This window comes from Nematostella vectensis, chromosome 9, assembly GCF_932526225.1.
Source record: "Nematostella vectensis chromosome 9, jaNemVect1.1, whole genome shotgun sequence".
NCBI classification, from domain to species: domain Eukaryota; kingdom Metazoa; phylum Cnidaria; class Anthozoa; order Actiniaria; family Edwardsiidae; genus Nematostella; species Nematostella vectensis.
Genome location: NC_064042.1, coordinates 13,633,251 through 13,648,946, shown reverse-complemented (window position 1 = coordinate 13,648,946; position 15,696 = coordinate 13,633,251). Strand labels below are relative to the sequence as shown.

Below are 15,696 nucleotides of genomic sequence, written 5' to 3'. Positions count from 1 at the left end.
ACATCAATTTGTGTAAGTGCAAATATTTGAATGCCATTGCGCAAAGTAAAGGTGGTTTACAGATAGATGTGCTAGTTCTGATTTGTTAGGATACACCTCCACTCTCCAACACCCTAAAGGTGTAAGGGTGATTGATCCTCACCTTTGGGAAGAGGAGGCCAGCTTTTGCATGTTTGTTTTTGACAAAGTTGTGTTTTATTCAGAATGGGATTTCATAGCATACGCATGGTATCGAATGTGCTAGAGCTGGTGTCTTCTTGCACCTGCTTAGATCCAAACAACCTACGCTCCTTAGTGAACACCAGGTCTTACGCACCATACTAAGTCAAATGCTACCAATAATGCACACATGCTATCCATGAGGGCATGTGTGCCCCCCCCCCCCACTTTGATGGGATTTGAAAAATAACCCCAAGGGATGCAAGGTCTAATGGTGAGGGTATTTCAGGGATAGGCGGCAAAGCCTAGGCAATTCAATTATCAATTACATGCTCGTCTAAAATTACAGTGACATTAGCTTATTTTTTTTTTCTAATAAATGTAAAATGGAGGAGCCCCCCTACACACAAAAGCCTGATGGTTTCTAGGGGACTCCTTGCCACCCAAATTTTTTTCAGCTTTATTAATAAATGTAAATATTTGTAATTATATGTGGGCAAACAATTAAATTCCATGGGGTACTGGTCTAAAGCCTTTAAAAAAATCCAAGGGTTAGAGGTTCTAATAACCTCCCTGCAGAGCTTTCTGTGTCACTCATTTACTTTGCTTCACATCAACCTCTGCTGGAACGAGCGAGATTTCGCTTCCCCATTGTTTCAGAATAGTAGCTCAGTAGCCAATCAGAGAACGTTTTCGAAACAGACTAAATATAGATTGACCAGTTCTTCCCAGGGGAAATGCAGATCACTGTTATATTTGATAGCTTTTTAAAAAAGATTACGGACAGATAACATCATACTCCTGTGCACTGAGATTTGCGACTTGGCAACAAATGCCCATTAAGTCCTTCAGGATCCTTCAAGCAACACTTTCTGCTTTATCCAAGAATGTAAATAAGTTCATTTGGTCATTTCCTACGGACCCTCTCATGCTGAAGAACAAAAATTGCGACCTTACGTTATCCCAAACCATCAATGCTTAATTTTGTATAATAAACCATTTATTCAGTACAAATTAATGTAACAGTGAAAACGAGCTTAGGAGACTAGGCAAGACTAGGACTAATAAATACTGTTTTATTTGCTTCATTCTTCTACATCAACTATTTTGTTAGAGTTAAGCAAATATATCTTAATGACATTTAATAAAACCAAAATAATATTAGGCAAAAGTGGAGTACACAAATATCTCTTAACAAAATCTACATGGAGAGATAAGACAACAACTTTACATAGAACATTGGTGGTTTTTTATGTCAAGGGGCAAACAATTTACATGAAATTTCTGTTTATGTAATTAAACTCTACAGGCTACTTTCAGATAAACATGAGGTTTTCTTTAGCATTCAAATGGCGTCTGCCTTTGATTTATAGCCTCATTTACAGAAGAAAGTGTTGTATCACCACTGCCTTTGGTTTACAGGCTAAAAAGCTTTCTTTGGTCAATAGCCTCAGAAGAAAGTGTTTTGCATCACTTGGTCAAAAGCTCCAGAGCTCTAGTAGAAAAGGTAGAGCATCATTGTCGATGATTGACAGCCTCGGTAGTGAGGGCAAGGTAGAGTTGCAGGGCAACAAAGCCAACACAAGCCGAGAAGGAGAACTTAAGCAGCAAAAGTGACCAGGATGTGACCCCAAGGGTGTGGCTAATGACTCTGCAATGATAAAAAGTTATGCTTATGCACTTATCATCAGCTTGCCAAGGCTCAATAAATTTTCTTATGGATTGGGGGCAAATGCTTGGTCTCCTCATTTCTCTTATCATGACTTATCCTAGCCTTCTCTTCCCTTCCCCGCAAAAACCTCAATCCCTTTTAAGGAATGCATTTCTTTTTTTTAAGATAAACGGGTGTCTCTGGAGTTGGAGCACAAAAGCCTGGCGTTGAAGAGTCAAAGTTTCTTCATGCCCATCTGCCATCTTTTTCCTTCTCCTGCAACTTGTTTGGGTGCTAGATGGAGAAGGGGTCGATGACCATTCATATGCACTTCTTTCCCACCAACATACATACACAACAGGGCATGAAGATAATCAGTAATCAGATGCATACACAACCAATAACTTACTCAACAATGAGCGGTTTATAGCAGCCAAGAGCTAGGAAAACCATGACAACAGGCAGGAACGACCGGTGCAAGTCATGCCTGCTCCACAGCCAGACCAAGGCGGCGATAGCGATGTGGTGGATCTAGGCAAAGAAACGCCATACAACATTCATGAAGTGCAAATACCCAAACTGCAGATACTCAACCTGAGTAAGTGCAGGTGGAAATTCAATAAATACCACTCCAATACCAAACAAACACCAAAAACATTTGTTCTCTATCCTGCCATACCAAGCTGATATTTGCATCAAAGCTCATTTGCATGTACTTCCAGTCAAACTCTACACCCCTGGCGCCGACCCAAAGGGGGAGGAGCCTTGTCATGATCAGCTCTGCCGTTGACCAGCCTGGAAAAACAAGGCAATACGCATTTTAGTCCTAAATTATTATCTCATTATTCATAGACATGAATTGCCATATTGCAATTTGTACAATTGAAATCAGTAGAACGGAAGTGAATAGTACAATGGAAAAGCTTTTACGACGTTTGTCACAGATTCTGTCTTAAATAAAATTACAGAGAAAACTCCCACAAACCAGGGAACACATTTAAAACCAAATTTTCTTATTGCTGCTACAAACTTTTAGCACCTTAAAATAATCAATTGTAGCTTTTTGGGTCTCACGACATAGAGGGAGGCCTTTTGGAAAGCCTATGGGAAATAACAAGAAATGTAGAAGCATGCGAAGTCTTAATATATATGCCGGTCATGTTCTCGGCGGAATAACTCTTTGATAGAGTTTTGCGGCATGCTTTGGCTCTTCTACAAGAGACAATGTGAAGGCAATATAATTGCCGTTAACGACTACTTCGAGGCGGGCAAAAGTAATATTTACATCGTGAAGCGATGGAATCCTTGCATGCCTGGGCACAGAAATAATGCGTGAGCGAAATTTTTCAATCGTCCTTCATTGAGGCATTTAATGGCGAGATCAGTAAAATAATTGAGCTGGATTTGTGCTCTCGCTGAGACACAAACAAATCGTAGCCAAACCCAAGCACTTCGTGAACTAGGAATGCTTTACCACTACAGGTTAGCAACATATATACCAAAACCATCCCTTCTATAAACGATGACTGACTTCAAAATCTGGGATTGAATGAATTTCTTTCAGCGTAAAATCTTTGACTTATTTGTTAAGCGCGAATTAGATCGATCAGTAAAAGAGATCAACTCTTGTTCTCTCTGGTCGCTATTTTGTTTGGACATGGGCAGTAAAACCGGAACCAACAGATTCGGCTGGTGAAAAAATTGATTATCCCAGAGCCTTGTACCTTGCCATTGGCACAAAATTACGTGGGCTCTGGGAACGAGATTGATGTATACTTTAATTTTGTGTATTTTACAATGATTAAAATATTGAGAAAGTTACCTAAAGAGTGAGTGTTTTGAAAACATCTTGAGTATGTCTTTGGAATAAATGTGTTGTCACAAAATGAGTTCATGTCTCATACAAGGTTTTTTATTTCTGACATTGAAAACTATCCTCCAAAAACAGGTGTCCTTTGAAGTAATCTTATAGTCAAGTACTAAAATCTAACTCATGCAGACTAGCTGTTCTTATAACAACGTGTCCTTACCAAGAAGTATGTATCCTTAATGTAGGGTAGTAAGGTCAAACTCACCCAGACCAGCTACTAAAACTTTGAGCTCTCCTTTACCAGCAATCTTTGTCATGACCAGGTACAGGCCAACAAGATCAGCAAAGTCTACAGTAGACCTCAGGAATTCCTACAGCACAACACAAAAAGCTCACCTAGTATCCCAATAGCAAGGTGTCGTCTTGCTGTCATATAGCAATGACAGAAATGGGGACAACATCTGCAAAAGGCGACCTGCACTAACAGATCACATTACTTCCTGGGAGGCAAACTGGCCCCCAATAGCTTTTAGTGGAAAAATAATAACAAAAAGCAACTTATTTGGCACTTGTGATTAACCCAGAAAGCTTCTGTCTCACTATTTGCATTTAATTTTTATTTATTCTCTTTGTGAATTTGCAACTCAAGAAATGTGACCAGTTAGTGCCAGTTGCCTATTGAATTGATTAAAGAACTCATGAGCAGTCAATAAAACTCCAGTTTATAGATTTCAGCTGTTTCCAGTCAAACCAAAACATCAAGGATCAGTTCTACAGTAGAGAACACAAGCAAAATGGGTTTATAAACATGGGTGTCTGTTAAGTAAAATTGACTAGTAATTGTGGTCTCCACCATAGGAATAGGGAGGTAAACATGGTATCCATAGCAAGTACCCTCAATTTTCATCATTTCAATAATTTCAATATTGTCAGTTCATAATTTAGTGCTACAGTAGCCACATAATACCAAAGGTACAAGGAATAGTGCAAAGATGGCAAAAAATCTCACTATCTTCCTCAAACATAAAAGGCAACACCAAAATAAGACAGAAAAATATACCAACAGAATGAAATTTAAGTTTGCTTTGTTGAGAAACTATTGCTGGGGTTCACAGGGGCAGGAGCCTATCATTTTTGGAGCATATAAAATATAAAATTGATATCCATAAGCATATGATGCAAAGGCTGGTTCTTACGAGCGATGTAAGCGTAAGCATAACTGGAAGATGGAAGCATAACTGTCTTATGTCACGTAAGAACTGGCTCGACGTAAGTGCAAGCATAAGTGCAAGAAGAATGGGAGGTTTTGAAAATCTTATGTCTATGCTACGCTTATGTCGCGTGAAAAACGGATCGGCGTAAGCATAAGCGGAACATAAGCATAATTTAGCTGATCATTCAAGACGTATAGACACTAACGCACTGAGCATGTGAAAATTTATTTTTTGATATCACTAATGTAGTATCACATATCTATATCATATAATAATATATACATACTCACCCCTATGTAGTCTATACTTCCTGGAAGGATATCAGATGTTGGGAAAAATGTAGCAAGTACTAACATCTACAAGAAAATAGACGGTTAAGACAAGAAGGTAGAGTCAGCGTGCTGGTGGGACTTAAATAAGTGGTTTAAACGAAAAAAAAAGTGTGAGTTAGCCGTTAATGTTATCTGCCCACCGATACCATAGCCACTTATCAAATAAATCAGAAAATTGAATATTTTTTGTGACATGTAAAAGACTGAAGGATAAATGGTGGATAAAAGCAACATTTATGCATCAAAGTTTGTTTGATTCAAACAACTAGGAAACGTACTTATTGGACACTAGTTTTACAATTCGCATGGCGATACCTTGCACAGCTGTGTTACTATGTAGGCTCCTCCTGCTTTTACACATCGCCAGAACGGGCTGTATTCAGATCTACAACAAAACACAAGCATTTCTTCTGTTTCAATTCAGAAGTAACATCTGTTTCTCAGTGGAAATCAGCTCATTTACGAATCGAATTCACTCGCAAAATAACCATTAAAACACCATACTTTCAATACTTACAATCCAGAACATTTGTAGACTATAAAATATGGAAAATAGGCTAAAGCTAAACAGTTTCCAAAGTGGAAAAGAGTCATTTTTTTCAGCGTAAAGTCTTGATCAGAATTAGAGACTGACTGAAGGAAGAAGCGCCTATGGAGGGTGTCACGCTCACCAAAATCTGGGGTCTCTGAGGCGTAGGCAGATGTCCCTTGAAGATTATTTGATGTTTAAATTTTTTTGTCATAGCAATATTCATGCAACAGTTTTAATAGTACGTATTTACGGCAAAAACCTTTATACGCTATTAAGTTAAAATATTTCTTCTTCTGGAGAAATTGTTTGACAGGGACGCAGAATTGGAGGTGTTCAAGTCCATAGGAACCTTCTTGTACCGCGGGCTCAGCGCGGCGATTTCAAAACACATTTTGTTTCCAACGAACGAACGAAGCGAGGGCTGCTTTAATACAAAATTTATGTTATATTTAGCACAAAATGCCTCCAAGAAAGAAGAATAGACAACAAGTTAGTAAAAGGAAGCGTCCAGTTCTTCCTGATGGCAGTATCGATTCGTCGATGCAGCTCGAAGACAGGCGACATAAACTGGATGACTACCTCAACGACTTCGATATCCATGGTAAGAAATGCTTTTTACTTCAGAGCACATAGAAGATGTCACAGACGTGTATTCGACCTCAGTAGACTAAATTTAATTATACTTTTTTTTCATCTAAGGGAAATCTACATCTTTCACATGGCGATGTTTATTGCGTTCATATTTCACCTTTCATGACCAGCTATCGCTTGCTAAACACAGAGTCCTCCCGTCAGCGAAGAACAGCAAATATTCGGGGCTCTATTTGCTACCCTAATACACTTCTTGATGTCCTTATTTTGCTAGCCAAAGTTACTGATGAGTTTAATGTTGAACGGCTCTATGGAAACAATGTTATTCGCATTCACAGACAATACTGTATAAATGGGAAAAACTGATTGATTATAGAGAGAATGCTTGATATTGATTTTCACGGTCTGCTCTTTCTTCCTCGATGATTTCAAGAAAAGAATCAAAGCTTTGTTTGACATATCTCATCATTTGTAGAATTTTATATAGTAAGTTATGCTAAGTTCAAACGTAGTATTATCCCCGGCCCTACCTATCAATAAAAATCGATCAGCGGAAACTAATCGCATTAATCAATATTAATCGATATTAATCAGTTGATTATTATTGATTGGTATTGGAAATCGATAATAATGGATACTCACAGCCCAAGATGTTTTCGCATGTAGCGATCAATAAAAATTTGATTGCAATGGAATAAGCAAAACAATATAGTCAGAGACAGATAAAAATTAACTAAGGACATTTTTCTATAGTAGCGAACATAGTTAGTGGAGTGGAGTTTACAATCCAAAGTCCACTTCCTCAACTGAAGGTGAAACTTAAAATTCTCACGTCCTGGTTTTATGGAAAACGGCTGAAATGTATCAAACAGAATTCGTTTCCACATGCTGCTATTGATTTCTTAATTAAATTCCATTGTTGTCTGCTGTCCTGTCATCCACTTTGCTGTCGTCGTTGCTCGTCGTCGTTGCTCAAGGTCCCTAATTCATTTAGGTCGACACAATGTTAATTCAGATGCCGTACCAATTGTGTCCTTCCAATGGTTCATAAAGTTACTGTTGCATTGCAAAAACCAAAACAAATGCGGCACAACAAGGTCTCAACATTTGAAACAGTGTCAAACTTTTGCAGTGCCGCATGTAAGTGATAAAGACATCGAGCTTCTCATGTGCCAGTATAATTAAATACTTAACAATTAGGTTTTGCACGGAAGAAGGGTGGCTCAATATCTTGTATTATCTTGAATGTGGTTTGCAAATGGTAAAATTGAGCCCTTTTGAAGCAACATAAAGACTCGCTTTGTTTATCTTACCTTGTCTATCTGATTTTATTTTTTGAAAAAAACAGTCAAACAGTCATTTATCATGTCAGTTACTGTCGAATCTGTTGTAACGCGACACCACATTTTTAAAACATTAATTTGTTTTTTTTCTCTTAGGATTTTCTTTTCCGCCAGTCAAATTATTCTAAGCCAATCAGATTCTTGCCATCCGTTGCCTAGTGCAGTTGCCTGGCTTTCTGTTGCAACACTGTCTGGTTTTCGTCCATAGGATAGCCAGGGAAGTGCACAAAGCGAGACTGATTGGCTCAGAATGGTTTAACTGACGGAACAGAAAACCAAAACAAATCATGTTTTGAAAACGCGGGTTGCGATACAAAGTCTTAGACAGTAAGGATGATACATTTCGACGTAATGGAAGAAATTCAATATTTATCAATATAATCAATAATAATCGTTAATTTCAATATTTTTCAATAAAATAGTCTATAATAATGGATACTCACACAGTTTCACGTTATCGATTTCTATTGATTTCCAATATTAATCGATTGATTTATGTTTATTTTTATTGATTACTATTGATTATTGGAATTATCGATTTGTAGGGCCGGGTATTATCCATGAGCCGTATTCAATGAAAATGCATGTAAATGAATCAAGTTGATTGTTTCATTGTCACTTGAATGCATTTGCATTGAATACGCTCATGGATAATACAACATTTGAACTAAGCCTTACAGTATTATAACATTGATCTATCTATGGTTTATAATTTTCAGCGGAAGAAATAATGAAGAGGATGCGCATACATGGAAATACAATGATCAGCAAAATCCGTGCCATATACAGACAAGAGATTATGAAATACTCTAATGTAAGAAATTGACTAAATGATTTATGGGTCCCATTTGCAAAGTAAAACAGTTGGTTTTATGCACAATGAAATTGCTTTTAAATATTAACTTTGCCTTAACATATTTATATCTTAAGCTTTTTTCATTTTGCAGGACACCAGGAAAATGAAACTATGTGACTTTTTAGGTCAGTTTAATGTGACCCGCAATTTCATATTCACATAGAGTAATGAGAGACAAATCAACTTTATTTTAGAATGTCAGAAATTCATTCAATCACATCATTTGTGGTGTACAAGCTGAAGTTGTGTATGTACAGTACCTTACTGTCCTATCTGGTTTACCTCATTTTTTTTTTACTTTTCATTTTCAGCCCAGGGAGGGGAAGTGAATAATGCAGCAATGAAAGAGGTTGGTGAACTATGGATATTGAGATATTGAGACTGTGGGCTACAGTAAAGACCCTTGTACAGTATAAGAAGCTAGGATTTTTTTTTATATCAGGCCATTTGACAAGTCATTCTGTTTAAGTTCTTAATTTGTTTTTATTTTTTCATTATACACCAAACAATAACAGTCACTATAACAATAACACAATGCACCCGAAATTCATGAAAAGCATATTTTCCCTCTTGTTGTTAACAATCAGAGCTGAGTGATATAAAAAAAGAAATCTTCCCCACAGGCTGATAAGGTTTCTATAAAAAGGGTGCTTAAAATACTAAATTTCAGCCTGTAGATTCTTGATCGCTAGGTTCTAAGCGATTCTCAATACACTGGTCCCTTCGTCTTGACATTCTAACGTGATTTTGGTTAGTTTGTGGATGTCAATCTACCACGAACAATAGCCGGCGCTTTGTAGAAATTAGCTGGCGTTTCTGATGGCCACAGGACCTTATGAAATCCCTGAGGCTTAAGGCATTGGTAGGGTGCCCCTACTCACTGGTATCTAAAGGTCATCCCAAATGCTGTGGGGCTGTAGGCCCCAAACAATATTTTAAGGTTATGTCTGTGATGCAAACCTTTGTTTCTTGCAAAACCTGCATTCCCATGGTTAACGTTATTTGCCACATTCCAGCAAACAGCAATCATTATGTTCAAGAGTGGAATAACAATTTGTATTGTAATAGAGAAATGTGGGCAATATACAGTACTTAGCATAGCTTTGTTGTTCTTATAGGCATCAAATAATTTAACAGAGCTCGCCAATGCTGTCTTTAAAAATGCCCCTCAAACAAGGTATAGTAACTCACTATAATAACTGAAGTAGGATCCTAATAACCTGGTACCAACTTTTCAGGCACTAGGTTGAGCCTACAGGCTCGACCCACTCTTTGGCCACCAAGAAGGTGTGCCCTGTGCCCTGTGCACCTAACTGTGTACACCTACCTGGCCTTAACAGTAACATTGTATGAATGATTTGTTAGGATGGGCATTCAGGGCGTTTATTAACTTTCAGAGTAGGTGGTGGAGATTGATAAGTAGGGGGTGGAAGCTATATAGCTGGCGCTTCTGCCGGCCGCCAGTGCTTAATAAAAACCCTGGGCATTTCACAAAACAGTGCATGAATAATTTGTTTTTTGACTTTAGTGAGAGACCCCCATTGACTGAAGCTCATGGAAATGCAGATTTTGCAACACCAGGTAACATGTTGTATTAATTTCAAGTGGAACTGCATATTGAATAGAACACAAGTCCTAGTAATCTGTTTTCCTTTCAGCTCCAGTCACCACAGGAAGGACAACACGGAGCACTGCTAAACGTACTGGCACTGCAGCCAAACGGGCCCCAAGAACAGCGTAAGAAATCCCTTTATATTCTTAGATAGGTGCAGTATTTAAGGGTCAAATGTCATTGATTGAAATCTCTGTTGTACAGAAAGAGGAGGAATCCAGTCACATGCATATTAGGAAGGATAAAAGCCACTGAGTTGTAGCTGTAGAAAGACTAGGTGGTCTGTGTAGGCATGATGGAAACAGGCAAATACATAAATCATCACAGGGTGATGGCATCCATTAATGTGCCAATTCAACAATGTGTTTATTTTCATCCTGCATTTAAGCAAACTGACTGGTGATTTATTTGTGTGTGGGTCCACAGAAAGCGAAACCAAACAAAGACAGAAAATCAGTTTGTTACACCTGCAGCAAGTAGGCTTCCACAGAACTACCAAACGCCATTTGTCACACCCAAATTTGACCCCAGGTGAGTCAATATACAAGTTGATGATAATAATAACCATTCCCTATAGACGAAAGTTAAGGTGCCTCATAAGCATAACTTCCGACTTCTTGGTTAGCTTGATAATTTAGAGCGGATGGCCTGTTAAATATCTCGGATTCTAATAGATTCTTTTGTCTTTTAACGGTTGAGGTTTCCGTCTGACCTCCGGAAGTAAACTGGTGACAATGCGGCTTTAAGTCAAGCAGAGTACTGTATGTACATACTGTGGGTCAGCATATGGTACACACCATGGCACAAAGAAAATATGAGAAGAAAGGATAATATAGGTTTTTTTGCAACACCTGTCTAAGGGTGACTCGATTTAAAGCTAGATTTTGTAATCTTGCATTACAGGCTGACAAGGCCTAGCAACGGCTGGAAATAGAGCCTAGTCTAAGGGTGGGGGAGATGTGTTGTAACAAGTATTTATTTATTCATCCACATTTTACCTAACCTCAGGTTGCCAATTACTCCTGCCTTCCTCCGTGAAGCAAAAGCTGGAGAGAGGTAAGTCCTTCACTCAGAGACAGAACATTTAATTAGCCCATTAGCTCCAGCAAAACATCAACTCTGAAGGCTTATTGTAGGTACTGTGGATGTAAAATGTTTGATGGCAAAGATAAGAAATAATCTCTTTTGGAACATTTACCATGAAAAACAGGGGCGGATTTAGCTTTTTGCTAAAGAGGACATGCCCGTAGCCAGGATTTTGAGCGGGGTAGCTCGTTTTTCCATTTCAGCGGACCAAATTTCCGGTATACCCCTCCCCTCGACTTATTACATTAGGTAATCAATCTTGTATTTGAAATGTTATTAATAGGGTACTTTTTAACATATAGCGGTAATAATAAAGATAATTATTATAAAAAGATTTTAGAGACATATTAATGTGCACGGTATATCTCCAGCCAAACGTTATATATTTTTGTTTGCTCTGAGCGGACCTTTAAGCCGGGTGGGCGGGCTCGTCCGAACCACCAAACCCCCCCCCTGGCTATGGGCATTGGGGGGGGGGGGGGGGTTGGTTCAGTGACAAAGGGGGGAAGGGGGTATTTTTTGTTACATATGGCTTAAAATGCAGCCCAAAGGGGGAGGGGGGGGGGGTAAACTACAGCAGAATTAGTAATTCCTGAAAGTAAACGGAATAGAAGACCAACTGTTCAAGTGTATTTGGTCCTACAGTATTTGTTCTGGGATGAAAACCATGCTGTGTTGTTACTGTGCTTGGAGTTAATCAATCATGTGTTTCTCTATCCACCAGGATCATGAGTTTGAGTGGTTCTCCTCTCGCTAATCGAAGTGCCCCAGAGACTGTTGAAGCTTTTATTCCAATTGGTGAAGGAAAGGTACACAAACTCTAACCAATCTGCCACAGTAAACCTAACCTACCCCCACAAGTAATAGTACAGTAATACGAGTGAAGAAAGGGTGGTATTCTTCCCAGCTGTTCTGGGCCACGTTAGCTGGCACTTAAACCCTGGTTGTTGGGGCTACAGAGGAGAGTAAGACAGTGAAAATTGTAGCCCAGTAATCAAAGATACTTCTTATTCACACCACACCTCACCCCCTCACATGCTAACAATATAACTCCAGTGCAGGGACAGAGAAAGTTTTGATCCCGATTTGGGAAGGAAAGGTACCTTAGGCAATTTCCACACACACCAGAGTACTCGTGAGATGGGAGAGGTCTTATTGGAAAACTAGGTCAGTGTGTGTGGGGGTGTGGGGAGGGGGGAGGGACAACTTCACCCATTTGACAGACCACTATCTTGTATGTTTCTTAGCTAATGGAATTTGAGCCACCTCAAAGTCCCACCCCTCACAAAGATCTGCTGCTGACATTCTATGTATGTTGTTGTTGCAGACTTTTCAGCTGTCGTCGGCAACTGAGTTGAGCCCTCGCTCCTTGCCCACACTAAACGATGTTGGACGAAAGAATTTGGAGTTGCTTCAGGTGGGAATATGAAGATTTTGCACCTTTTATTGCTGTACCTTGCTTTTACATTAAACAGGAAACCGCCATTTCCCATCAATGAGATTGGCGAGTTCACCCTCCCAGTCCTATACACACAGCGCCTGCATTACCTGCCAAAACAGCCAAAATTACAGGCTTAACAATGCTAGCATTGTTGAACACCATGTTAGAAAAAGCTGCCATGTAGCTCGCTAATATTTCCCTTGTCTTGTGGTCAACCGAGCGGAGTGGTCTCAGTTATACCTGGCCGGTGTTAACGCTGTTTTTACGGCTTAAAGCCGCATTTTCACCAGTTTACTTCCGGAGGTCCGACGGAAACCTCAACCGTTAAAAGACAAAATAATCTATTAGAATCCGAAATATTTAACAGGCCATCCGCTCTAAATTATCAATCACATCCTCAAAGCAACTTCCAATAGACACACTGCTTTCAATATTTTGAAATATTTTTCGCGTTTTCCGTTAAAAATCATCGGATATTGTTAGGTAATCGACCGGAAGTAAACTGGTGACAACGGGCTTTAAACTAGCCGCAAAACTCATGTCGCATCCCCAATCAGCAAACTAATATGTGTCTTTGATTTAGATGCAGCTATCCCGTCTTCTTAAGGTCCCCAATACTTGATTGAACTGATGAAATAGCAACATGGAAAAACACTCCCTCAAGTAACACTAGGCTAGCATAACCCAGAGCTTTTAATCTACATCTTCTTTATACAGCTTAAAGTACATAGAAACACGTTAACTATTCCTAATGATTGTCTTGTGGGATTGTTATTTACGCGTAAAAAAGTTTTTTTTAAATCTCGCCTATACTCTAAGATTTGCAGCTTGAGTACGTATACACTCTTTCTTTTGTAAAAATCTTTTTAATAAGAACTTCAGCCTGGCGTGTCGCCAAATTCTAAGAAAATGCTAAGAACATGGCAAGGCTAAAATAACAGCAAAGTAATTTTTTTTCGTTTGACTGATGGCCTCTTAAAATGAAGATTCAAATTGTGTTTATTCTAGCGTCTTTTGTTATTAATCTTTTGTGTCATTCTGTTTTTAATACTTAAGTGTGATTTAAGGTCACTTAAATCTAAGAACGTTTTAAGCCTTGCTCCAAAAATAAGAACGACCGCCTCGACTGAGAATTAGACATTCTTATTCAAAAGAGTGTATTTAGGTAGAGAGGCGGGCATCCGCTATGCAGGTTGCAAGAGGAAAGGAGTTATTTTAGTAGCTCAAACAAGATCCCTTAGCGATTCACGTGCTATTCGTATGACGCAAAGTGTCTGGATTAGAGCGTTGTCTTATAAAAACAGAAACTTTCCTGATAATAGTAAATCCAGCTTTTTAGATAGAATCCGCCCTTGTAAATATTGACTCTTTTGTTGAATAATTTTGTACTTTTTAATATTGATTTTGTATAGTTGTTTTGTCCTTTTTTTCTGTTGAACAAATGCTTTATTTGATTATCAAACTCGCAGATGGTTTGAGATAACAGCTGTTTGAAGTTTTTTCCTAAAGGAGCCGTGCTTTCCGATGCAGTTCAGAAAACTTAATGGCTACGTAGTGCCATAGTGCTATAATCTTTTCGCGTTGGCGAGGTTTGATCAACAGTAGCGTTATCTGCCAATATTATATACATCAAAAATCCGTTGTGATATTTTGACTAACAAAAAACTGTGTTCGTGCTTTCGGGTTATTTTGTTTGTCTCGTGGCGCAGAATCTACCAAAAGTCTAGGGATGTATTTGCTAAGAAGACGCAACGGTCGCCACCTCAGCTATGATTTGCCGAGTCTATTGACGCTAACGGGGAATTCCTGTTAAGACGTGCGCAAATTGCTCCGTTTTTGTTTTGGAAATGCCATTATTTTCTGTTAACCTCGAGGAAAGCAGTCACGAATAATGACATTTATATCTCGCGATATGCAGGGGATGTTTGCCCTTTGTAAATATGTGGAGTAACCTTGCCGCTCGCTATGATAGAGGCATGCGTCAATTACCCGAAGCGTCTCTTTCCGGTATGATTCTTTTCGTGGTCAAAAAAGAAAGCGCTAGATCATTATTATGATAAACGCAGTGGCTTGCCCGACAGTCGGGAAAGGTCCTACATGGCCGACTAAATGCCAGACAGTTTTCAAATTCATTAAAATAACCCAGGAAATTGTGGACCTACTGAGTTTTTTTTTATGCGATTTTTTTTATGTGTATACAAACGAGAAAAAACTTCCAATTCCTACAACAAAACTCAATTCAGAATCGCTTGCCCTTTCTAAACAAATATAGGATAATTTGAACTCACTAGGCTGACGATTTACTGGCTTTTTTATAAATTGGAAACTGTCGGGCATTTAGTCTATTGAAGACCTTTCCCGACTGTCGGGCATATAGCCACTGCCTATAATCTGATAATAACGGTGTCAAGAATTGGGTGATTGGTTGTTTACTTGTTTCAAGTGACTAAATTCGCCTCGTTTCTCGTTACAGGTTTTGCAAGTTTCTTTCACTTGGTTTTCATTAATTCTCTTGCGGGTTTTCCTGGCTTTGATTAGTGAGAATCCCATTGCTTGCATCGAAGAGGAAGTCTGTTTAATTTTGTGCATCTTTATATAAATAAGAAAACCGAACTTTTTCACTGTAGGCAAGGCAATTCTGATGACAAATGCGTTTTTTGTTTGTTGTTGCTGTACAATAAATAAAAAGAGGTTCAAAGACAATTTTTAAAACTATTGTTTGACTGACTTATAAACTTGATTTGACGTAAAGAGAGAAAACACTAGTAAATACAGGCCCGTACCCAGGGGGGGGGGGGGGGGGGGGGGGGGGGGGGGGGGGGGGGGGGGGGGGGGGGTGGGGGGTGCAGGCCGAAAGTCCACTTTCGGGTCTCAAGGACGTGCTATTTGTAGACAAAACTATGAAGCATAAGCTAGATCACTCTGGTATGTCATTAATCCATAAGTCAGACTTTGTTTGTAGCCAAATCCGATAATAAACGCCCCGTGGAGATACTGCAAAGGCAAAAAAATCCCTTTTTGTTCTTTTTAGGGTGGTCAGATTTTTATCAAAAAACTCACGCCCTCCCC

The 15,696-nt window shown here is 39.0% G+C and overlaps 2 protein-coding genes across 2 annotated transcripts; one reads left to right on the top strand and one right to left on the bottom strand.

Annotated features, from left to right (window-relative positions):
* Nucleotides 1-1,215: 1,215 nt before the first annotated feature.
* On the bottom strand, nt 1,216-5,841 carry LOC5502301 (transmembrane protein 147). Its single transcript, XM_001623457.3, has 7 exons — nt 5,684-5,841; nt 5,482-5,551; nt 5,125-5,190; nt 3,886-3,991; nt 2,490-2,605; nt 2,220-2,341; nt 1,216-1,810 (listed from the first exon to the last, which is right to left on the bottom strand). The coding sequence occupies exons 1-7, from the start codon at nt 5,758-5,760 to the stop codon at nt 1,675-1,677; spliced, it is 693 nt and encodes a 230-aa protein (XP_001623507.1). The 5' UTR covers nt 5,761-5,841; the 3' UTR covers nt 1,216-1,674.
* A 221-nt stretch (nt 5,842-6,062) lies between these two features.
* LOC5502306 (borealin) lies at nt 6,063-14,029 on the top strand. The gene is made up of 12 exons (XM_001623453.3): nt 6,063-6,299; nt 8,352-8,446; nt 8,580-8,613; nt 8,800-8,837; nt 9,607-9,665; nt 10,017-10,069; nt 10,147-10,225; nt 10,527-10,631; nt 11,109-11,156; nt 11,911-11,995; nt 12,514-12,603; nt 13,211-14,029. Exons 1-12 carry the CDS (start codon nt 6,158-6,160, stop codon nt 13,247-13,249), a joined length of 867 nt encoding a protein of 288 aa, XP_001623503.2. The 5' UTR covers nt 6,063-6,157; the 3' UTR covers nt 13,250-14,029.
* The last annotated feature ends 1,667 nt before the right edge of the window (nt 14,030-15,696 follow it).

Bases quoted from the DNA above. Each gene is read 5' to 3' on its own strand.
- LOC5502306 (XM_001623453.3), top strand. From the start codon at position 6,158: ATGCCTCCAAGAAAGAAGAATAGACAACAAGTTAGTAAAAGGAAGCGT. The intron at 8,447-8,579 runs GTAAGAAATTGA...TTCATTTTGCAG, and splicing joins AGATTATGAAATACTCTAAT to GACACCAGGAAAATGAAACT. The intron at 11,157-11,910 runs GTAAGTCCTTCA...TCTATCCACCAG, and splicing joins GAAGCAAAAGCTGGAGAGAG to GATCATGAGTTTGAGTGGTT.
- LOC5502301 (XM_001623457.3), bottom strand. From the start codon at position 5,760: ATGACTCTTTTCCACTTTGGAAACTGTTTAGCTTTAGCCTATTTTCCA. The intron at 5,552-5,683 runs GTAAGTATTGAA...GTTTTGTTGTAG, and splicing joins GTCTACAAATGTTCTGGATT to ATCTGAATACAGCCCGTTCT. The intron at 5,191-5,481 runs GTATCGCCATGC...ATTTTCTTGTAG, and splicing joins TAGTAACACAGCTGTGCAAG to ATGTTAGTACTTGCTACATT.